The sequence below is a fragment of the Platalea leucorodia genome (genome assembly GCF_965183815.1).
Source record: "Platalea leucorodia genome assembly, chromosome: 1".
Taxonomy (NCBI): domain Eukaryota; kingdom Metazoa; phylum Chordata; class Aves; order Pelecaniformes; family Threskiornithidae; genus Platalea; species Platalea leucorodia.
This window is the reverse complement of record NC_138823.1, coordinates 19,804,561-19,830,402: the sequence shown is the minus strand read 5'-3', so window position 1 is coordinate 19,830,402 and position 25,842 is coordinate 19,804,561. Positions and strand designations below refer to the sequence as shown.

Sequence of the window (25,842 nt, the reverse complement as noted above, 5' to 3'; positions counted from 1 at the left end):
AGAAACCATCACATAACATCAATCCTATAGTTCTTCAGTCCTGGCAAAAAGAAAAACATCCTTGACTGATAGAAACCTTGACTCATTTGGGGCTCCTCAGCATCCACACAAGTGATTCCCTCTGGCAAAGTGAAGTACTTGAGGAAATGGCTGAATTGTGGCTATAGTGCAAAATTTACTATTTATTGTACTTAGTTGCAGTGCCATTACATCAAATGAGACATTTGACTTTAAAATACCTAGCCATCCCCTCACCTGAAATGGGTGCTGTGCCCAGGAGCAGGCAGCTAGGCCACTAGTAAGGGCACCCTGCTGTAGATACAGCCAGGTGAGGTTGCCTACGGACTGAGTTCAGCTCCACGCGTGAGTTATGAAGCTAAGCACGCTGAAACCTAGATTCATCCTGTCTAGCTTTAGTTGTGTATCTGACATGCTTGGCCATTGAGTTGCCTGAGAGAGAGAGAGGAAAACAGCAGCAGCGTGGTGGCAACTTCTTCTCTGCAATGTGTCACATGCTCTGGCAGGTACCTGTTTTCTTTCCTGTAGAGGAAACTGCGCTCCTTAGGGAGGTGCCTGAGGCTGGGCAGGGTGAATTTTTGCCTGAGTGTATAATGTTTCCTATACTACCCCACCCAACTCTCTCCAAAGCGAAAGGACCCTTATATGAAAGAACCAGTAAATCCCATGAGAACTGATGGCATGAAACCACATGAAGGAGCCTGCCTTGGAGTGAAAACCAACTACTAAGGGCTTTGACTAAAAGTAACCTTGAATTTTACAGTGCTGAAACAATAAAGCTTTACATGGGATGGAGCACCCTGCTGACTGTTGAGCCACCAGCATGAGGAGTCACACCTATGCTGAGGAGCGAGATGACCTTCTTGGCAACCCAGACAGCTGATCTCACGTTACAGTGCAGAGAAGGTAAGCCAGTGCGCTGAACACCGGGATGCTGACATAAAGACTTGCCTCATCACTGGGCTGCTGTCGCTTCCTTTGTATGAGCCTGAGTTGCTGCTGCTGGCTGAAGAAGCCCTGTAACTCTGATGGATGTTAGCAGGACTCAGCTGGTTTTTGCACAGTGTTGTCAAAGGGTCCTTTTCACGGGAAGCAGGTGGGCTGGCTCCAGACTTGTAGGATAAGGATCCATTATTCCGACCATAAGGGCCACGACTGGAGGGGAACCAAAACGGTTAAAGCATATTGGATTATCCTCATCATGCAACCCATTATGTGTCTTATTTTACACACAAAGTTGTCTAAACACTAAACCAGACAGATAACTCTGAGTAGCCGGGAAGAAAGAAAGTGCTGAAGTCATCAGCCACTGCACGTTCTTTCACTGACTGTGGGGTGCTCAGTCTGAATTACGTGATCTAGGGAAACCTTGGCCATTTTCACATGCCTCTGTGGATAGCACAGTTCCCAGTGACTCCATCAGACCATCCACGTTCCCTGAACCTCTGACTCCATTAAGTAATGAGAGGATTGCAGCCTGGACTAGTGCCAAAAGAACCACGTTTCGGCTTTCCCCGGCCAGGCCTGCGGAGAGATGCCCAACCCTGGAGATTTGCTGTAAGACTGCTTTCATGCTCCTCAGCCAGCAGCCCGAGGGATCACAGCGTGCAGTGAAAACAGATTTTGTTTCAGCCACTGTTCTTTTCTGCCTTTGGCATACTGGGTGCTTCAGCTGTCACTGTCAGCTATTCATTTGCTTAGATATAGTTTGAACCCCACTGAGAGCAGGCTGAAATGGTATTAAAATAGACAAAGGAAAGCATGGCCTTTTCTTTCTTCCTTCCAGTTTCCCTCGTACATATCTACCTTTCTTTTCCCACTCTTCATTAAATAATCTGACTGTCAACTGTGTGTGCCTGAAAGCATTTGGTATCTGCACTGCCCAACAGCTGCCGAAGGGCTGGGGAGCTCTGAGGTCAGCTTCTCGAGGTGCCTTCCTCGCTTGCTCACTTGGTTTGCCCTCCTGCACTGCTGTGCTGCTACCTTCATCCTCCCATGGAAGTTGTTCTTCTAAACTGTAATGAAAGGGCAGGTTTCAAAAATTACAGAAAAAGGCAAACCCAGCCAGCAAAAGAGAAGGCTTGAACATAAAAATTTAAATACCACAGAATTATGAAGCAAAATCTCTTCTTAAAATTGTCTGACTTGGTTTCCTCCCTTCTCTGAAAATGGAACAGTTTATAAGGAACAGATGGTTGAGTGGCTGCTGCAAACCTTCATCACACTGCTGTGGTTTGGGTGATTTTATAATTATTTTACAATGAAGCGCAGGACTGTGGTTTGTGACAACATTGAAATGTTTCATAGTGAGTTAAGTCAAACAGTTAAAAAAGAACATATTGCAAAGGAGACATTTCCTTCCACTTTGTGCAGTACAGCACCAATGCTGGTATGAGGCAGAACTTGCACAGACTGTGCATAATACAGCAAAGCATTTGAAGGAGCATGATTATAGAGGACTTCTGTCCAATTGAGTAGGTCAGCATGCTCTAATTTCAACTTGTATTTAAATACACAATAATATATGAAATGATACATAATCTTACTGAAATTAAGGTGATTTTAGGGCTTCTTATTACACTTAGTACTGTTTTTGCCCCCAGCCAGTACCTTTACTTGTTAGATTTAATCTAGAGAATGCTTAAGTAATGTTTATTTTTCTAACAGCCTCACGATACAGATAGGAAATTGCCCATTAAGTATCATTCTGCCGAACTCTGTATGCTGCGACCTTGGAGACGTTGGTGTGACTTAAGCATACGGGTATCCCGCTGCCGGTCCCAGCCTGCCTGCCAGCTCTTCCACAAAGGGCAGGAAACCAGTCCTGTCAGTCTGACCTCTTTCCTCCTACTCCAAAAAATGTAACCAGCAGGGATTGCGTGGGCAGAGCACAACGTGCGCTGCTCCATCCAAACGCCCCCGTATTCGCAAGCTGTCTGGATTTGCATTTCACACATGATAGGGAAAAAACTTACAGAAATCCTTCATGAAAGGTTCATTTAGATAGATGACTATGATAATTTTTTTTATTTGCATATAGTTTTAGTTATATAAAGGTTGGGCAAGGGTGTTAAAGAAAAAAGTGTTACAGGCACTATTGTCTGCTTCTTCCTACAAAAAATAACGTCATGATCTGGAAAGGTGCATGCCGAGCTGACAGTTTATTAGAGAGAGAAAACAAAATGGTAATACCAAAAGGTTAAGGTTAACTGGTTAGAAGTACTGCTGTTAACTAACATACACTCAGTTGTTTCCTCCAGCCGATGCCTTTTCTGCCTTACCTGATTGTATCTCCCACACTTGTTATGAATAAACAACAAAAAATACAAGTCAACTGATCTGGCATATTAACAATTTTTGTGTTCCAAATATAGCAATTTTTTTTCTGTCTCATATCACAGTTCTCATCAGTGTAAGTGCTGCCCAAGAGCACAGTGTTACCCAAAATGTTTTAAAACTCACAATACAATATTAGCTGCAAGACCTTACATAGTAGTCTATCTTTGCATGAGCAACATTTGCAATATTCAGGAAAAATTTCTTTGCTTACTTGCGAGAAAAAGAAGATCTTTTGCTTCCAGCAGCAGACATATGGACTTCAGGCGCTGAAATACTGCCCGTGCTGCTTGAAGAGCTAAAATCGGCTTCACTCCCTGGAAAGGAAAAGGGAAGAGTGAAAACATGATGGAAATTATAACTCAAAGACTGTTTTCAAAATAACAATGAATCACAAGCATCCTTCCTTTGTCCATCCCGTGTGAATTTTAGAAGTTGCATGAATTTTCAAACATCCCTGAGGACAAGCGCTGGATTTGTTCCAGATTTTCAACATTTCTTCAGAACTGGCACTTCAACAAGAGCAGAAAAAAAAAAAAAAAAACATTTGGACACAAAACCCTCACGCTACAGAAGCCATTTTAGGACTCAACCAGGAACATTTGTTGTGACAACCTGTTTGCTTTCTAACAGCCAACAAGACATGAATGAGGCTGCTCACGTGGCTCCTTCAGGAGCACAGTGGTTAGGAGCACACAATTGTAACTGGAGATTTCTCTTGCTTTAAACCATATGAAAATACTGCTTGCTGGGAGGAAAGCTACTTCTACTTTGGTTTCTAAGATGATGTACACATGCATGTATATATGTATAAATGTGTATAGGCTATCAGGGTATATGCATATATATATGTACACAGGTATGCAGGTTTTCATGTGGCATAGAAGCATAGTAAGGCAGCTCTAATTGCCTTAAAATAATCCAATAATCACGTGTGGCTCTCAAGTGCTTCTTGGGTGCTAAACCACCTATCTGATTACTGACTTCCTATGGATCACAGCTTTTATTTCCCAAGCTCTGGCATACACAAGGAAAACTGCTCTCATTTTTCTAAGGTCAGCAGTAGGCAGAAGTACTAAGAAAGTCTTATTATCTGGAAAAAAAAACACGCTAAAGTTAGGATTTTTTTCAGTCTGTCACTCAAATGGCAAATGTGCCAAGCCATATCCAGGTCTCATGCTGCAGAGCCACAATAATGGATGGTGACTTTATCTGAAGGGATGGAAATAATTTTCCAACATCCTTTAAGCAGCCAGTCAGGGGGAGCATCTCTCACCTGAGAATTTCTGGGTGCCGTCCCATGCACAGACACCCCCAGCCAGAGGCTGCAGACTTACCACAAATCCCATTTTTGCTATGTTTTCCACGAGGGGGAGATGGAGCTGCAGCTACCATCATCCCCGCTGCGGCAGATAAACCTTCAAGTGCACAATCTCTCTTAAATCCTTTGCAGAGCTGATGATGATGGGCACATCTTGCACCCCTGAATACCTGGGACTGGGAAAAGGCCTTGTCAGAGCCTGCCTTCATTGCCTTAAGGAGGATGAGACATCCAGCAACCATCCTTGGCAACTCTTAGCAACCGGTCTTAGGATCAGACATGTTTGGATTTAACCCAATACTTTCCCAGGCTCACCAGGTCTGAGATCAGCCCCCATTTCTCTCTGCCTCTGGTTCAGCCCAGCCCAGAATATTCCTCAGCCCAATTTCAAAGTGCTCAAATGCAAAGCTTAGCTCTTCAAAGGGGTATCCCAGGGACCCAGGTTTATCACCTCTAAGCAACTCCGTACCCAGTACAACATCCCTGGTAATCAGACCCAAGTCAGCACCGCTGTAACCAGATCAGAACCACGTGCAAGTTTGCAAGGGGAAGGAGGGAGAGCAGCAAAGCCGCTTTGTTTCACAGAGTATTTATATCACATCTACAGATGCAGATGTCAGTGACCCTCTCCTTGGGGAAGCAAAATGACCGTGGGACATGATGGCTGAAGCTGCAACAATTTTCCTGATAAACAAAACATGCCCATCTACGAGACTAAAGTACACTCCGAATACTGTCTCGGTACCACACTACTTCCAAATCTACTTTTCCAAACAAGACCCAAACAGGCAAACACGTCACGTGGATGTCATACCTCTGGTGTTCGGGCCCCCAAAACATTCCTGCCCTTGCAAGACACCAGCAGCTTTCCAAAGCCAAGTCCTGGCTGCAGCACCAAGAGCAGAAGCCCTAGCCGAGGCTCATCTCTGCTTAAGTAGACCACATCGTAATCAGGTCGCGCTATCAAAAGCATCTGAAGGAAGCAAGGCTTAATAATCACCTCTCCCTGACCCGCCTGGCTCGCAGCGCAATGCTGGGAAGGGCTGCCAAGCTAGGTGCTGCCGGTAAGAGTTAGCAGAGCCTGAAAACACAACCACCTCCAAGGCTGAGCCTTCTGAAAGACTGAACTGCACCTGAGTCCACGAACTATGTCTGCGAAGCACGAATTAACCTGTCTGCCCCAATTCTGGCAACAGCTACACACAAGCTTAACACTGAGCACAGGAGACTACTTATGTTTAAAATTAGGCATGTGGCTATTTATAGGATCTTTGAGAACATTTTATAAATTAAAGGGGTCACTCCTAGTAATGGTTCCAAGTGTGTTAGTGATGTTCATGCCAGCTTTGCATGTAGCACAGCAATGTTACTAGGAGACTTTAAAAAATATTTTCCCCCATTTGGTAGAGATCTCTAAGCAAAATAACATGGCATCGATCCATAAAATATCAATTGCAACATATTCTCCTGGGTAAGTGTGACTTCTGTCTTACAAATGTCTTAACAAGCAGGGGCAACTCCTTGTCTAGCAGCAACGCAGGCAGGAGCCGAATACGACCTCTCATCTCTCCTAACGCCACTCTTCAGACTGACAGCTCCCTAAGGACGCCTGTTGACTATTTTTGCTGCTGTGACAATGTGACTGCAAAAGCTCACACATGTAAGCCCCAGAACAGCCCACTGATTCAGTGTTAACCACGAGAGAGGCTGACATTTCTCAAAAACATATTCTTTTGTCCTAACTGGCCATAACACTTGTTTAGCTCTGATCTGAGACTTTCCTGTTAAGAGGACTGTCTTACCCACCCTTTCCTGCAAAAGATGCTACATGTTGAGCCGCTGGCTTCAGCGGTATCTCATCTGAAATTCATTCATACGTATTCTTCCGTGCTCCAGCCATGCAGCGTCTCAGCAGCAACAGCCTGCCGGCAGGCGAGCTGACTCGGGAACATGCTCTGATGAAAATGCTCATGCTGCACATACGGCATCCGACGCTGGGAAGCCCATCGCTCCGGCCTCCCCCTGCCTCGCAGCAGGCTCTGAGCAGCAGCACACCCATGCCATGGGAGCGGAGCTGCGCACTGCTCTGTGCAATGGGAAGAACAACACAACGATGGCCAACAAAGTACTGTAACATTTTCCAGGATTGCTCCTTGCCTGGAACGGGTATCTGAAAAGCAGGAGTGAAATCGTGCAGCGTCTAGCGCCATCCCTGCGCTTTACTGCTCGATGGGCAACAGCACCGAGCTAAGAGCACGCTGCAGACAGCATCACGCTTTGTGCCGCCTTTTAGCTTTCTTGCTGCCCTGACGGCACCGTGACAGTCACCTAGCTCCAGCTGACATGGGGGGGAGGAAAAGGGAGCCTGCAACCCCGTGACTGCGTGCTGCCCTGCCTGTGATGAGGAGTGCAGGCAGCGCGGGCAGGCACAACCCAGGCAGGGGCAGAGAGGGCAGTGATGGTCCCGCAGACGTGTGTGCTCATCTGCGCCGTGGGTCGGGGACCACAGCTCAGGGGGCTAACGCCATCCTCCTGCAGCACTGCGATCGACTGGGAAACCTCCTACTAATTACTCATGGGCAAATTTTCCATCCTGTATGTGATGCAAGTACAAACTTTGGGGCGGGATTGAGGAGAGGGAGAAAGAGCTGGCTGTGCATGGGCAGGTACGCCTCCAGCCGGCACTGGTGCATGTTTATCCCGCTCCTGCAGTGCAGCTGTCACGCCCACATTTTAGGTATAGAAAAGCCCCACCTTGAACTCTGCTCTCTTCACCGCTTCAGCCGCAGTGCAAGGACAATGACACAGTACAGTGACCGTGTCACACATTGCATTCACAGCTTTTACAGGTACATTGGGCCTCCCGGGACAGTATGCAAGCACAGAAACACGATGTCATGTATGTATATATGTATAGAGACAGTATATACATTTCTTACACAGAGTCACACAGTAACCCCACATGCACACCTGGAGTATGGCATCCCAGTCTGCTATTTCTAGGCACTACAGATGGTTGGATACCTTGTTGTATGGTCTTCTGTCCTCGATATTAAAATTTTGCTTGCACTTCAGCATTTAATCTTTTTTCTTCTGTAAGAATAAAGCTCAGACTTTCTTGTGTGCATTTTATTGTCTATTTGCTATCTAAATAGTAAGATTAAAATATGGAAAAAAGAAAAAAGTTCAAGTAATATCCGTGACAGGAACACTGACAGCTGAGCAGCAGAACTGGATTCCCAAAACTCAGGATGCATATGAGCTTATTAAAATTTAGTCTTTTTGTGTAAGTCTTTCCTATTTGCAACTTCACCACTGTTTCATAGCTGCCAAAGTATATAAACCACAGAGATTACCTGTCTTCTGACTCCATAAACATGCCCTCTTTTTATATATATATCACCCTTGATGCTAAGTTTTGCATATAGTCACCCAGTGAAACAGAGCTGTAAATAAAACAGTGCTGACAGAGACAGCTTGTCCTTAAAAAGTAAAGCACTTAAATTTGCTGAGCTTCCTTGCCTTCAAAAGCATCCTGTTATATGGCAACGAGACCAAAATATGCATACATGTTCACCAGCCCCATGGAGCAACTAGAGGAGTTAAGTGGCACGCTATTTCTATAGATAGCTTTATTTAGAGACCCCAGGGGAAGAGATAGGGCCTGGCTGCATAAAAAACTTCAGCAAAGCCATTAGAAGGAGCTGGAAAAGTAGAGAGAATTCAGTTATACTGCCCACTACTGAAAGGACCTGTATTTTTAAGATATTTGGTTTCATTTATCTTGAAACCTTTAACTCACAGCTACGTGTCTTGTTCCAATCCTTAACAGCATAAGCAGTATATTTCCAGGAAACACTAATGCTGCTTCTTTTCCATTTAATACAGGGTTGTTCCTGCAAGATTGTTTTTATACACCACAAGCAATTAAGGAAAGAAAACCACACTGCTCACATGCACTAACAAACGTTAAGAAAAAGAAGCTGCAAAGAAGTGATGAAGTCTTGCTTTAGCATTTCAGGCTTTTCTTCAGATAACACACTTAAAATTGACCCATTTCAAGGGCAAAGTCTCCTAGTGGGAAGTGTACTCGATTCACAGTGTCAAGCCCATAGCTGACAGTGGGTTTTGGTTCCAGTCCCTGGCATTTGACTTATTACTTGTTTGACTTGCTATTACTATACGCGAGACTCTTATCTGGGACTTACTTTTATATTTCACATCAAACAGTAACTGGGTAAAAGCAGATATAACCCTGGCAGCAAGCAACAGGACACCGGACTCTCCTCCATGTGGACTGCTCTATTCTTTGGGTGACAGAAGCTGCTCCCACATGCTCCCTCTCTGCCCATGTCTCATACTCTCTACCACCATGAGGTCTAAAGCCAGTGGAGGAAGCTGAGGATGACCAGTAGGTCGCAGAGGTTCAGGAACTCTTATGAGAGGTGTGGATTTGAACTCCTTTGGTCTAAGGAGAGCACTGAGCTCTGATCTTTTCCTCAAGCTCTAACTGCTCAGCTGTGACACAAAACAGGTAGGTGGCCAAGTCTGGGAGACAGGTGTTCCTCTCTGGCATCTCCTGTGGACTGGTGGAGGTGTGCTCCTGCCAGGCATGCTCTGTGCTGTGAATCTTGGATTTTAGTACCCTCTGATTTTATATGCAGTTTGGTGATCAAGCTCAGATTTGTGAGTTGTGCTCCCAGAATGATGGCGAGAAGCTGGGCACAGCAATGCCTGGCATGGTCAATCCTAAGGGTACCAACAGGCATCCCCTCCCCTACCCCGCTGTGCTGGCCAATGAAGCCATCACTCCCCACTCTTTGGTGGACGTCCACCCGACTGCTTGCCAATGCTCCCTCATCAGACAGATCTGTTAATCACGTTTCAGCTGATTGCACAGTCCAGTAACAGCTGGTAACTTGGATAGCTGGCAAAGATGCAGTCAGAGGGGATGTGGAGCAAAACTTTCAGTGTGACTCTCCATAAATTGTTCAAACCTGCTGGGTGAGGAAACTTCCAGCTCAAAACCAGACAGAAGACTTTGGGGAAGAACTGCAACACAGATCCTGCTTCCCCACGTTCAGATCTAAACTTGATTTTACAAATGATCCCCTCAGTTCAGACTGCTGGTTGTGTGATCTAAACTAATTATTTATCTTGATTTTTGCTCATCTTGGTTGCTTACTCTTCTTACTTTGGAAGAAGCGTTGTTATCAAATAATTAAAATTTATCTCATTAAGCAGTTTTCTGATCTCATCTAAATACTATAGTTTTGGTAGCAACCTGAACTACATTAATGCAAATTATAAGCACTGCAGCACTCAAAATGAATACAGAATGTGACTTGTGTATGCTGTGAAACCACAATCAATCAAGCTCTTCTCTAAAAACACAGTCACTACAAACTAATTACTGATATTGGCTGAGAGCCATCACATATATTCTGCATATCACTATGATCTGGGCTTGTGTTTTTCTTAATTGTTTTTAATTCATGGATTTGTAGAGCAGCCACAAGCGGATGTTGGAACAGACAAAGAGCATTACAAGTTGGGTTCTTTTTCTGCTTTATATATTTTAAGGTGATTCTTCATATAGAAAGCAGCCTGACCTAATTATTTTTTGTGCTTTTATTCACAGTTTGAGCTGTTCTAACAACACCTTAAAAATGGCTTCCATAAATTTTCTCTTCTCAGCCTGAAATGACCTTTGTCAGGGGGAACATATGTTCACAGCGCAGAAGGGAACAGTCTGGGGAACTTATCTCCCTGTTCAAACAAAAAGGCTCTTTGGATCAGAGACGGAAGGATGCTGCTTTGCTACACCAACCTCAATAGAAACATTGAGACTTTACATTCAAAAAATACACTGAGAGTTGTATAACATGATACTCAACTTGCATTTGACAGTTTTATAAAATGTATGTGTAAATCCACCTACGTACAAGTACCTTTTATAAGCAAGCATGTAGTGTCACCTCAGGAGATTTTTTTGTGTACCTGGCAGTGCTATTTGGTCTGTTTGAAGGGAAATGGATAGGCTGGTCAGAAGTATTTTTAGGACCTGGAAAATGTAATCTTTGGCAGGGATGACGTAGCAGTACACAGAAAGGGAGCGAACTCCATTACAGACTGGGAAAACATCCCTGCCCTCCCGTCACATTGGTGGCAGAAGTTTAACAAAGGGCTTTGGGAGGCCCCTTCAACACATCTCCGAAATCTGGTTCCCATGCGCAAGGAGGAGAGAGGCTGGCTGGTGCACAGCAATTAACTGCACAGGCACGCGTTCACAGCATATACACAAATGCATGAAATCACATGCTAAACCTGATTCAGCGGAAAGCTTTTGCACAGTCACCCTTAATATAAGACATACGGTTTTCATTATAATGTGCATAAAACATTTTAAATCAGTTTGACGTCTTTTCAACCGGCAAAAGAAAAACAATGGAAGGAGAAACATATCTGGGAGGTAACTAACTAAACAACCCTGCAGTCCCAGGATGAAAAGCAAAATTTGTCATAAACTAATCTAATATTTACAATACACACGTTGAAACGATTACAAAAAACTAATAGAGTTCAAGTGTCCTCTATGGAAAAGAACAGTAAAACCCTACCCAGTATATTGATTGGTTGCCTAAACTATATTTTTTACAGTAATAAAGCCAAAGCAGGTCTGAGGGTAATGCATTTCAAGTTATGACTGCTGTCATTTGCTGATTTTTTTTTCCACAATAGCACTCTTATCGTTAAGAAGCACAAACGACCGACATGAAGCCTGTGCTTTTTCAGCTTATTAATTCTTGCAGGTTTGTGGTCACATTGTATTCTGCCAACTCTAGCAAACATTCACAGCCTGCCTGGATTTCGAAAGCCAACAGCTTCCTATTACTTACAGAATTTCAGAAGGGAGAAATAGAGACCTGTGATGAAGTGCCTCAGCGTGGAAGCAGGACACGGCTCGTAAAACTAATAAAATATGGAACAAACCCTGCAAAATATTCATTTCCTTTAAATACATTTTATGTAACGGTATATATAAGATAGCTATTATAAAGTAGGTTTACTATTTTGTTATGTCACACTAAAGGCAATTATTTCAAGCTCCTTGGGGAAACGATGCCCACCTTGCAGTGGCAGTAGGCTGGATTTATGAAAGGATGCCAGGTCCACAGTTCCCCAGGGGAATTTTGGAAATGACCCTCTCCCTATCTGCCACCTCACTTGGGAAATACATCCCGTCGGTCTCAGTAAGAAAAGCTTCTCAGCTGTGTGAAACTCTTGTTTCTCGGTAGGCTAGAAGGGCGTCGGCGTTAAAAGCACCGAACAGCTGGTACCTGGCTCCTGTCTAAAGACCACGGTGGGTGTTTAACACTACACCAACTACATCAGGGTCTACACAAAACCGGCCCAAGGAAAGCTCTCTTCTGCTGTTGCTTTACTGGGGAAATGATCCATCTGGGATTTGCAGGGCCAGATTTAGCTTCAAACTGGGGAGGCTGCACAGCATCTCCCCATCACACCACCAGCAACACGCACTGCATCCAGCAGTAAGAACTGGATGAGGAGATGGGGTTCCCGTCCTCGCAGCTTATCATGCCCCATGAATCCACTGAATTTGGGATGCCTCCCTGCTACATGGGGGAATCCAAACAGGCCTGAATTTCCCACAACTCCCACCTCCATCAGGAGACCCTACCCAACACCTGCACTCAACACATCTGAGAGAACTAAGCTCTACAACCTAAAGGTTGCGGCAAAGTTGGGCAACCTCTATCTAGTTGCTCTTCCAGCTGCTGGGTTTTATTTTATGTATTTTAATTCTGGTTTATTTATTGGAACAGGGACTGGATGTGCATTTCTCCTTTCTCCTAGGCTCTTCCTGAGCTCAGAATTTTAACTTCAAATGAGAACCAAAACAGAATGAAAGCATCTAAAACACAGCTTCCCGAGGACTTAGGTATGTGGGTACATAAAAGCAAGTAACATACCACTGCTTAAACAGGCCAAGTGATCAAAATGCCACCGCTATCTGCAAAGACCTGCTTAGTTGTTTATGCTTGAGCTTCCACTTCTGAGCCCAGTAACCACCAACTTACCCCATGTTTTTATAGCACAGTAAAATCACGTAAGTGAGATTTGCATGACTAAAATAAAGACATTCCCTTAGCTTTCCATGCCCACGTATAAATACAGATATATAAACACAAGGAATATATAGACATATCCACTCAACACTGATCAAAAAGTATTTAAAGTAAGCACTCTGAGGGAAGCAAAAACTTCTAGGTAGTAATTTGGTTACCAAAAAACGAAGTTCAGAAAACACTGAAACTGTTTATGATTTGAAGTCAAACATGGCCAGAAAATGGAAAACCAGAATTTTCTACTTTCTGTTTGAAATGATGCTTTAATTTTGAAAACTGTCAAATTTCTTTTTTCTTTTAAAAAGGGGGAAAAAACATTAAAAAATCTCCCCAAACATTATAAACATTTTAGATTGAATATTGTCTTTGTTCAGTCTGAAACAAAGGTTTTCTTTGATGTTTTGATTCGGCAGCAACCCCCAAAATCAGTTATTTGCATAGCTCCACTTTGAACATAGCAAGATGTCAGACAAAAAAGAAATAGGGGATGTAAAGGAAAATAGAAAAGGAAATAATCTATCAATTCTTGAGTAAACATTGCTCAGAAAACAGTTTAAATCCCAGGATTCTCATTAAAAAAGCATTAATAACCTGGAGGAATTCCAAAAAGGTCAACAATAATGATAACAGGATTACAGGGCACTGTTTATGAAGGGAGATTAAGAGAATGCAATTTGTGTATTCTAAGATAAAAAGAAATACTGGCAACACTGCTAATCACGGGGAGAAGGAATACAGCTGGAAAACTGTAAAGAAAACCATATAACAGCAACACAGGATTCCGGCTGCGATGCCTGTTATTTCATGAAAAATGACTTGAAATAAAAACGGATGTTGGTGGGAGTTGTGCATAGTAAAATGTAGCTGGAGTAGGTTCAGAATACTTTAACCAGGGAATCAGAAAGCTATTTTAAACATTGGCATAAATAATACAGATTGTAATTTAAAAGCAGACCACAAAAAAAAAAATCTCCTAAGGGAAGATTCATAATGGCCTCTTTTGTATGCACAGTATTTCTTTCTGTGGAGGTGAAGGGGGCTGAAAACCACAGAAAACAGCCAGAAGGAGCAGAAAATTCGCTGCAGTAAATGCACAAATTGCAAAGCATGTTCTAGCTTGACCTCACACGCATTTTAAAACAAACACTTAAGAGTGTGCTGTGTGTAGAGCATTGGTTTCTCTTTTTTGGCTCATATTCCACTCTGGATTAGCAGAGAAGAGAAAAAAAACCTGCTTGAATATACAAAAAGAAATTTTTTGACTAAGGATCACAGCTATTGCCATCTTTCATATCTGCCTCAATTCTGACCTCTAAACCCCAGTGCCCTTCTTAGGTCAGGCACTCAGCCATCTTTTCCAGATGCAGGAGCACATCCCCACAATCCCCAGGAGACCTGCATCTCTATCAGAAGGCATCTGGAGCTAAAAGATTAATTGGCTGGCACAGGTCTCACCCTGTCCAGCAGCTCGGGTGCTCCCTGAAAAAGTCCCATATCCGCATCCCCTACTCACTCCGGTTTGCAGTTTGAGCCGTGGCTCTCTCACGGACCAAGCACAACGCTAAGCTCGAGGCTACAGGCATCCTCAGGCGAGAATCTCCCTTTAACAGTGGGTGTCCCACTTTCTGTACATCTGAAGCGGTATTGGGACAATTAACAGGCCAGAGAGAGAGAGAAAGAAAGGAGTTACGGTGTGCCTGCTGGGAACTCGGCTTCAAACCCCCAATAAAACAGTTAGTTACTAAATTATACGAAGTGGAACAGCTTCCCTGGGAGCAGACTCCCTGCATCCCCTCAGCCTGCCCAGCAGCCTGTATTAGGGCACTCTTCTCCTTTGTGCTCAAGTCCATCCTCCAAAAGAGGCGAAAACAGATCTAAATATAAGTTTCTTTTCCCTTTAGTGAACTAAGTTAAAGGGATCTCCTTTTATTTATTTAACTTTTCTTTGTGAGGAGGAACATAAGTACCTAACTGCAGAAGATTTGTGCCCAAGACCCTGAACTGCAGGTGGCCTGTGCCACCAGCCCACAGCTGGGCAGGTCATTATCTAGGACAGGTGGGACTCAGGCTTTCACCTTTTACTTGCCAATTCTTCCTTTGCAACTTGCTGGCTTCTTTTTTGGATCCTCCATTTTTGCTGTAATATCTGGGCGCTTGCTGCAGCCCGAGAGTCTTCTGAACAAAACCAGATACATGTCTTGAGAGGCCACAGCCCAACCACTAACTGGCTACATCTCTACTAAACAAGATCTAAAATAATTTTTCAGAAAAGAGTGGATCATAAAATTTGTGACACAGAATTAAAAGATTGTTTTTCTAGGCCACTTTAACAGGAACTTGTAGATTTGGGTTCAAAAACACGAAACGCTTTAAAGCCAAAACACTCATTGTAGCTGCTACTTTGCCTATTCTCATTTGAAAGAAATACTTGGCTATTTGAACATGTTTTTCACATCAATTCAAGCAAATTTGTTTAAATTCAAAGTTTAAATCTAAAATATATAAAAATCTAAACTAAAAAACCAGCGCTATGCTAATAATTTTTACCTAACTTTCTAAGCATCTTTTGCTCAAAATAGTTATATTCTGATTATATTTAAGTATTATCTCTTGGAAGCTACAGAACACTTTTTTCACTTCAGTGCAATTTAGTTAGCTTATGTCCTAAAAATACTTCATTCCTGCGAATCCACGGTGTGAAATGAGATACAGAATCTCCCTGTGCAAAGCCAGGCACCTTGGGCAGCGGTCCTCAGAAATAGGACAAACAGAGAGTGCCTAAGCTTATCAGGGATGAAGAGAAGAGGAAAAGGCATCTAATTAGACCTACTTGAAGATCCATGTATGATCTTCAAACACAAACTTTCTTCTGCAATGGAATGTCTAAGGCTGACTTTCCTTTCTGTTAAAAAAAAAAAAAGAGAAATAAAAGAGATGGTAGAGACTGTACTTGGCTTCAGTAAGGGCTAACAGCAGAGTAGTCAGAGACCTGATGAAGAACACAGGAGATAGTGATGGGATTCATCTGACTAAACGTGGATGTCTCTAATGTAGACACCCATGTCCAAGCCAACCTTGGTCCCATTTTTAGTCAGTGGAGTGTTAGTACAACCAGTGAGTTCAAGGTACTATTTATCTTATCCTAAAGTAAATGTTTATATATTTGGTCAGAAAGACTGCACACTAGATTCACTGATTTTATTTGTTACAGCTCCTTTAAAACAAAATAGGACCTTAGTCCACTTGTGCAGGTGGAGACGATTACAACTACATTACAGATAGGGAACTGAGATCAGATAAATTACAGGCCATCTCTGCTCTACACAATTTTGCTCAAGACCATGAATTCACATCTCCCTCACCTGCAAGAAGAAGGGAAATGGCAGATTCACCTGTTTGAGCTCTTCCACCTCTTGTGAGCAATGGGACCAGTCGCTGATCAGAGAAAGCCAGCTCCTATCCGCAGCCCACAGCTCCTGAAGGTCGTCTAAGGAGACCTGTAGATTCAAACTTCACCTCTTCTGGATCACAAATACCAAGGGATTTATGCCAGACAGAGGAGATCCAACAGGATCTACTGGCTGCGTGGGGTCCATTGACCCAACTGGGAGGGACTGTTCCAAAACTGCCACAGGGACCCAGGTGTTCTGAAGCGTGCGGGGGGGGGGGGCTGGGCTGTGCAAATGACGGACCCCTCAACAGCCGCTTCCACCCTGCCTCCATCCGCCAGAGTTCACAGTGCCGGTTGCCTTCCAGACGTCACAGCACCGACTGCTACAGCACACCCAACCTTTGCAGGGTGATGCCCCTCCATGCTCAACCCTAGGGTGCAAGCTTTGAGGATAGCACTGGCTTGTACCCGCACACGGCATCCTCACACCTGGAGGGCGAGATGTGCATGTTCATCTCCCTAGGAAGCACACCCTGCTCCTCCGGTACCCATGGCGACCGAGTCTTTAATAACTCCCTGTGCTGGCAGGTCAAGTAAGCAAATCTACACAGCTCCATAGCAACAGACGTGAAATTAAAGCGGATCCCATCAGTAAAATATACAGGAGGGCTCAGTGCATGCAGAATTACTATGCAGAAACACTTGTACTTAAAAAAATCAGCAGTAGCTATTTTGTATGGGCCCAAAATGAAAGGCAAAGAGAACGAAGAAGAGCAAAAGTAAATTAGAAAAAAGAATAGGGTTGAAAACTGCCACAACTGTATTTGTTAGACTCTGTGTTAGGAAAGATCTCAGAAACTTTATTGTCCCAAATAAAATTATGAAGTGCACATATAAGAAAGGGAGAAGGGTGAGATTAAAACTGTACAGGAAATAAATGTTGCATACTGTTGGATTTGAATGTCAGGATGGTTACGTTGGCTGCTATCAGGTGTGGGACAGAAGTGAAGCATTCCAACCATGTGCTTGCATCTGAGAAAGATGACACATGCTCAAGTGCTTCCTCCCTTTTTATTGCCAAGGTGATGTTTTAAAAAGCAGATGGAAAGCCTTCCAGAAGCACATGTAATTAACCACTGTGTATCTGCTCTTCGCCAAATATCGAGCTGCTTAAATGCTCAAACCATCTTCATCTGGTTTAAGTTACTCGGGGAACCTGGGCTATTCCCCTGCAAGCTCCTCTGCACCCCTCAGAGAATGTATGCTTTACATTTATCAATAAACATGGCCACATCAAGAGATTGCTTATTATTAATTCAGATACTTTAAGGAGGTACAAAAGAAACAAATATATGGACAACTTATGCTGACAGGCAAGATGCTCCATCATTTGTTATCCACTTACTTCACTCAATCCATCTTCAGAACATTTCTTGTTCTACTTTTTGATTTTTTTATTGATTATTTAAACTACACTGAACCAGGTGTAGCTCATTTCCTAATTTCAGCATTCTTATGCACTGACACTAACCACATATTTAACTCATATGGATATTCCCAGGAATGGAAGCGTGAATCTTCCCATCTTCACTGCACAAGTAATGACTGATTGCAGGATGAGAACATGGTGTACTCTGATTAAATCCTGCATTTGTAACCGGGTTAAATGTCCTTTGACATACCCTTGTTCTTAATTATCGCTCCCTCAGAAAAGGTGCAGGCTTGGAATGTGGGTTATAAAGTAATGCTAAATAAGTCACAGCAGAAAGAGAGACACATTACACTGAGTTTACCAGTCTTCTCATCACTCTCACTATTGTGTGATTCTGCTTTTAAACTGAGGCACACCAATTTATTTTAGGGATCAGTCAAGGCGGATTGCTATCTCCAAATACAGGGTTTCTGTTGTCTGTTTTTTTTAAACAACCAAACAGTGTGACTTTGCATTAGAATTCATAGTACACCAGCAGCATTTTAAAAAGTATTTCAATGTAAGAGGTAGAAGTACCAACTAGTAGTTATAAAGAACAATGAATCCCTTTGCATGCCACAGGATCTATTCAAGTTAGCACATTCTGTAACTTGGTTTTTGTATTCTGTACCGTTGTTCCTGAACAACGGGGACAACAGTTCTATTATTTTTCCCACTGCTTGCAGAAATTTGGTACAGAGAATGAACAAAAGCCATGCAAATAGAAGATACAATGTTCTTGGATAAATGCACCAGTAAAACATGTCTTTCTAATATTTTATTAGCCTTCTCAAGATAAAACAAAGTCCTATCATTGCATCCTTCTGCAATCAGAAAGGTGAAGTTCTTGAGAGTGAAATATATTTCCAGAATTACCTCTAAGACAATCCTCTTGCAGAACTTACACACCAACTCATCTGTTTTTCAAGTGAAGCACATACATACGTATATATCAGTCAGACACTATTATTCCCACACTGTCATTCTGAAGAGAGGGAGCGAGCTGACAAAAGATCTGTAAAATCATACAGCCAGATGTCAGTAATATAACCCAAATCAGAACTTTTATGTTTTGCTTTTAAAATAACCAAACTGGCTGCCTTTAGAATACATATGGAAGTAGTGTAGCAATATGGATAAACTTATCTACTAATTGCACACTAATTGATTAACTAGCCACTACTCTTTGCTTGCACAGGGTGCCCCCAAGAATAAGTTCATAGACATTTACTATCCTGGGAATCTAACCCTCACACACCGGATACAAAAAAATGAGCACGAAGAGCATTACATTTTAACAGTTAGACATTTTTAACACCTAGACATAATTTGCAGCTAACACCTGCATTTTCTATTTAATCTGTTTGGCTTATTTAGCTCTAACTGTAACATTCCCAAATGTCCAGGGTCATTTCCCTTGCTTCCTTTTTGTTAACTATCATCAGCTCCAAAGTTGATTAAAAAAGCACCAACTCCTACACTGAACTCACAACCAATTTAAGTCCAATACAGTCAGCTCCACCAGTCTCTCCTAAAGCTCCTGAAAGTCCTAAAGCCTGCCAAGATTAATGTGTTCAGACCGGGACATCCTACACCAAGGCTCATTCACTCATGACTTGAAAAATCCACCATCAAGTAGTAGAGGAGATCATACTGGCAACACATGCTGCAACAACATTACTTACTATGGCTCAAAGTTAAATGACATTTTTAATTGAATAGTGATTGTTAAAAGTTACTTTTTTATTCCTTCATTTCTATGAACTCATTGTAAGTGAAATGGCAGTACATGGACATGAAAGATCAGGCAGGTAAAGCACAAATTGTGCCTTGCAACTACTTAACTACAGATCTGGGTGATGCACTATTTAAAGGAAAAAAGTTCAGACAGCAGAATCACTGGAAGTGGAAGAGACCTCTGGAGACCACCTAGTCCAGCTCCCTGCTCAAGCAAGTCTAGCTGAATCAGGCTGATCAGGACTGTGTCTAGTTGAATTTTGAGTACCTCCATGGATGGAGACTCCACCAACAACTTCTCTAAGCAACCTGTGCCAGTGTCTGACCACTGTCACAGTAAAAAAAAGTGTTTTCTTGCGTTCGTATGGAATGTCACATTCCTTAATTTCTGCTCATTGCCTATTGTCCAACAAACGTAGGTGCTCTATGTGGTGAAAGCCTCTGAGATTTGCCTATTAATTTGAACAGACTGAAGTTTTAATGCCTGAGTTCTCAATGACCGCCCTCCTTGAAATACAATCCATTGCGGATCAACTGCCATATAATCAAAAATGTTACTATTTTACCCAGATGCAGTAATAGATGGCCAAATGTTTTATCAGCAGTGAAAAGGAATAACTTTTTTGTATAGTCTGCTGCTACTGGGAATGATTAATGCTGCACCAAGCCGTGAATGACGGACAGCCAGTCTTTACAAGTTTTGGGAGCTGACCCTAACTGCGGCTCACCTAGGTCTCCTTTCTTGCAGTGGTGCTTAATGTCTCAATGTTTTATCTTAAGTCTTAATAATTTCACGTGAAACTTCAGGAATTCCATGGGGCCTAAGAGACAGCTCCAACAGTAACCTCAGATCATTCATGAAACTGCCCCAAACGTGCCCATGACACCTAAAGCAAGAAAGTAAAGACCAGAACTTTTGCCAGAAACGCTGAACACAGTCAGCTGATCAAGTGCCCTTCTCGAATTATGATGCTCACAGACATTTAAATGAAAGTACAGCTTTTTGTTATTTTAAACATGCAAGCCTTTCAAAAATTCTTGACGCAACTCTTGCCCAAGATTTCTTTCTTTATCCACATCTGTGTAAGTTTATCAATACTTTGCAGCTTGCCGATCCAGATTTTGAATCCTTGCACTAAGCATTCATATGGAAGTCAAAAAACAAGACAAGATGAGAAAGACTGTCAAAGAAAGCAAAACAGTTCCCACTATTCTTAACAAGATGTGGACATGAGCTGCAGGAATTCAGGATGGATCTTTGCAGGAGGAGCACACCGAGAATCTGAATATGTAGAAATGTTTATGCTCCTGTTTATTCAATTACCGAAACTGTAGGATTCAGCACAGCATCTTGATACAAAACTAGGACTAGTGTTAATTAAGCTTTTTGTGCCTTTTTGCGATGCCATTTTCTGCAACACATTTTCTATTCTTTTAATACTGCATAAATTAATCACATCCAAAAGAGGGAACAACTTCTAAAATCCTGAAATTAAAAGGCTCGTAACTTCCTCCTGGAGTGGATGTTTTATATCTTCTTAATGTACCTGTCCTCTCCATCCTTTCCTGAGAACGCAGTCACTGATTTTAAGTCAAATACACCTGTAACACTGCTGTGATTTGGATTTAATGCACAATAAAAACCATTACCAACTACTCCAAATGAATAATATCTTCATGGTTATAAATCTTTCAGAGGTTTAGCAAGATGCAGTGGTAATGCATTCTAGGATTAAGTATGGCTCACTATGCAAACAACATAAATTATGAATGATATCTGAATCCAGTTTGTTAATACTTCAAGAGCTGAAGATGACTTAGATCCACATAACAATGCCTTAGGCTATTAGAGAAAAAAAAGCTACATCGTATTTCATATTTTGAAGTATAGGAAAAAAAAGATGAAGCGATGTTGCTAGAGTAAGAGAAAAGCACTGGAGCTTGGGAACAGCCTAAAAAAAGTCCCAGGGTTCATTCTCAGTGTGATCACGCTCTGACATTTCCTGAATTATCTAAATATTTGTGTGAGTGTTACTTCTGAGATTCAGCATGTTCCAAGAAAACAATCCTGGAAACAGATAAATTTTCGGCAAAATGAAGGCATTTTGAAGGTGCACACTGATAGATGCACTCGCCTACAAAAATGTAGCGCAGGACAGAGTCTGTAAAAGATAGTGGTAGGCTGGATTTTTGTCTCTCATGTCTGGCTCCTGCTATGTAGTCATTATCACAAGACTTTTTAGGTAAATAAAAAGTAGATATTATCTCCATAAATCAGCAAGTGCTTTTGGTAGAGAGAAAGATATTATACTCCGCTCTTTTTGTGCTGTAGTTTGAGGTATCCAGCTGTATGCAGAACTAGGTTACGTATGACAAGGACACGTTGCTGTTATTCTCCTCCCAGGTCCCACTTCCCTTTTACTACTCCCCTGTGCGTTTTGCTACATGATGATGCCTCCTCTTTGCACAAGGGCTTGATCTTCCCACTGAGTCACCAGAAATTCACACGCAAGTAGGTCATGGGGAAGGGACTGGATCCACCTGAAGCGAAGAGATAGCAATGGGAAAGAATTACATTAACCCCTGTGGCCAACAGTGAGGGAAATGAACCCCAGCTGTTCCCTGGCATGCTCTCCATTTCAGGAATGTCCCTCACCTGTGTCAGCTCTCACACTAACTACGATGTGGTTTTTGACAACTTTCCACTAAAAAGGTGTGAGATATTTGGCAGGAGGAACATAGAAGTAGTCTGTAAATCAGACCCAGTTCCTGCTCTGAGAGTTTTGATGGATCCCAGGAGCAATATGCTTGAACTCTGGAGACAAGTTTTCCAACCTTAGAGATCAATCAATGCAGAAGTACCAACAGCTACAAAAAATGGCCCACCTACAAGAATAAAGCCACATTAAGAGGAAACTGCAAAGATGACAAATGAGAGCTTCAAATGAATGGACGAGGATGTCAGTACATCTGTCTGTCCAAAGAATGGCATTAAAGGCAGCTCCATAAGCAGCAAACTATAGACTCCTCTGTGTTGACTTTTTTCCCACCTGAAGCATATTAAAATTCTACTCAGATTGCCTTTGTTTCCCCCTCTCAGCCTTTCAACTTACATTCTTGCAACCTTACTGATTCTTGCACTCTTCTTAAATGGCTCAGGAAATTCAACAGAATTTAGCAGTGATGGATATAAGAAAGGAGACACGGGCAAACATAGGTCAAATGATTACTTAAGCCTAATATTTGAAAGAAACATAGTTTAAAAATTATAGTTTTTAAGTACCTAAACTAAGTCTGTTCAAAGATTTGAAATAATACCATCAACCAAAATGAAGATTACTTCTGACTATTACTGCAAAAGGCTAATAGCTTGATATTACAGGTCAAAAATAAATGAAGTAATTTATTGAAAAAAAGGTGCATAACTCTTTTCCCATGTATATAGGACTTTTCAGCAGAAAAAAAAAAACCTTTTCAAAATTCTTTATCCACATTTTGCTATGTGTCATGATTTAACCCGAGCCAGCAACTAAGCACCACACAGCCACTCACTCCCCCCCAGTGGGATGGGGGAGACCATCGGAAGAGTAAAAGTGAGAAAACTCATGGGTTGAGATAAAGACAGTTTAATGGGTAAAGCAAAAGCCACACATGCAAGCAAAGCAAAACAAGGAATTCATTCACTACTTCCCATCGGCAGGCAGGTGTTCAGCCATCTCCAGGAAAGCAAGGCTCCATCACGCATAGCGGCTACTTGGGAAGACAAACGCCATCACTCCAAACGTCGTCCCCTTCCTTCTTCTTCCCACAGCTTTATATGCTGAGCATGACATCATATGGTGTGAAATATCCCTTTGGTCAGTTGGGGTCAGCTGTCCCGGCTGTGTCCCCTCCCAACTTCTTGTGCACCCCCAGCCTACTCGCTGGTGGGGTGGGGTGAGAAGCAGAAAAGGCCTTGACTCTGTGTAAGCACTGCTCAGCAGTAACTAAAACATTCCTGTGTTATCAACACTGTTTTCAGCACAAATCCAAAACATAGCCCCATACTAGCTACTATGAAAAAAATTAACTATCGCAGCCAAAACCAGCACACTAACCTACACCCATATTCACACACAAAATGGTTGATAGCCATTGCTGCAGATTTGACTGCCATGTACTGTATTCACTGCCTTCTACCTGCATTAGATTCCTTGATTTTAATGGAACAGAAAACAAACCTTGAAAAAATATTATCTCCCATTATGCAGAGCAATGTGAGAGTGGGAACCTTCAGGTAACACAGATGCTACAAAAGGAGTTGAAGAACTTTGCAGGGATAGTGGTAAGTCAGATTTAATCAGCCCTTCCAATGACCAAGTCAGCAAAGAGTTTTTGCAACAAATTCTCTGCTGCTTCTGGATTAAACGTGGTGCTGCTAAATCTGAGCTGGCTCCTCGTGAAATTGTCTAAATTGCTTCCAGAGGTAAAATGACTCTGGAAACAGTATAGCCAGGAGGTACCTGAGCTCATAAACCACGTCAGTTCTGCAGCTGCTCTGCACAGGGTCAAAACACCCTCTCTGTCTCCATGATTAATTAAATACCAGCACAGATATCCTGACCATTTGTAATGAAGAGCTGCCTGTACATGAATCACAAAAATATTTTATGTCTACTCATTAAAATTACAGCAGCCAAGGACACACCAGGATATTTAGTCTTGGATGTGCGACAAGCAGGTGCTGATTTAGTCTGTGGTCTGAGGAGGCCCATTAGCCTGAGGTAACGGGAGACATACTCTTGATTCAGCCAATGCAGTATGGATCTACATCTGCCTAACTCCCACACGTAGGCTGCCTGTTATCTTGCCTTGGTTTGACACGTTGTATCCCCAGAGCTATCACAGCCTGGCAGCATAAACTTTAGGCAGAATCCAACAATAAATCTAACAACATCAGAAGACTATAATTCTTTGCTTCCATAGGAAGAGTCATTTATCTTTGGCCAGTGAAATATGTGTGCAATTACCATGAAACAGGATAAAATCCATTTTAGTTGTTATTTGACATCACCATCCAACTTCATAAAAGCAAGTGAAGATGTCAATTAATTATATTTCCATGAAAAAGATAATACCAATACTGTTTTCAAATCTTGCAGGTGGCTCCACAGAAAGAACCCAACTTTTTTTTTTTTTTTACTGTTGGCATTAGTTGTATCACAGGCAGCACAACACAATGTATCCAGACCCCTGTAGATGCACTAGTCAATTAGAGAGTGTAATCAAATAAATTAAAGGAACTATACTATACTCACCGGGCTTTACAAGGCTTGTCTTTGTCTCCTTCTTATATCGGGCCAGCTGTGGGTTCCCTTCACTCATTGTCCCCGGACTGAATTTCTTCCTGGAGAAGTCTCCATCGCTACCAGTGCAAAAACTGATTGGACTGTTTCCAGCATCAGAAGGAGTCTTAACTGGAGATACTGACTGGCTACTAGGGCAGCCAGTGTCATCTGAAGAGAAAAGGGAAAACATCAAAATTTCTAACTAATAAGTACCTGAATGTTAGCAGAATAAAGAAAAAAAAAAAAGTGTTTGGGCTACAACTGTTTACAGTCAGTTACCGGGTATGCACAACCTTGGCTCTGAAACCTAGTGAGAAGCTATTAGTTCCTCCCATTATGTGAAGAAGTATTGAATACCTTGTGGCAGACTAAAATGGCAAGTGCTTGTTTCACTAAGTCTGACAAAATACAAAATCAGGAGCTACATAATGAAAACTCACATCTAAGATAAAGTCTTTTGACTTAGCTATGTTAGGGAATATTACGGCATGAAGAAATGCATGTAAGACAGAAGAATGGCTTGTGTAGTGCACACTGGATGAAAAGCAAGCATGGGCCACATGCTGTCCTTCAAGATATGCTCCTATCTGAACAAGAGAACAACCTACAGCCCATATGCACAAAGTCAGGATTTTCACTGAAATGGAACTAAAAAAGGTTTCTCAAAATTGTTTTTCCTTTTAAAGCAACCACAATCACAGAGCACTTCCATTCTTGACAAGTGGCTGTGAGGAACCCGGCTCCGAAGAGGGTGCGCTATACACAGACTGCTTTTGTTTAAAGCTGAATTCCTCTGAGGGCACACCAGCGCTTCATGGCATCAGCAGCCACCTCGGGAACAGACCCGCGTTCCTGACCTCCAGGAGTACAAACACTCCAGCTCTTAACAACTAAATGCAAAGTAAGAAGTCTGAGTCCAGGTGAAATCCACATATCAAACAGCCCCTTCATCTAATCACGTCCTCTAATCTTGATTAATCACAGCTCCCCTAAAAGTCACAGTGGTTTTAGAGATACACAACGAAACCAAACAGGCTACTCTGACACTGGGAAGCCTTGAATATTTACTTTCCTGGAGAAATGTAACTGTT

The 25,842-nt window shown here is 42.4% G+C and overlaps 1 protein-coding gene across 1 annotated transcript in view; it reads right to left on the bottom strand.

Annotated features, from left to right (window-relative positions):
- Positions 1–25,842, bottom strand: part of SYBU (syntabulin) — a gene marked incomplete at both ends in the record, with an annotated part of 41,877 nt that overhangs the window by 2,509 nt on the left and 13,526 nt on the right. Inside the window, 4 exons of the mRNA XM_082321656.1 lie at positions 970–1,173; positions 3,569–3,671; positions 17,165–17,248; positions 24,722–24,919. Coding sequence (XP_082177782.1) covers positions 970–1,173; positions 3,569–3,671; positions 17,165–17,248; positions 24,722–24,919 — 589 coding nt within the window. The remainder of the gene's footprint in view (positions 1–969; positions 1,174–3,568; positions 3,672–17,164; positions 17,249–24,721; positions 24,920–25,842) is intronic.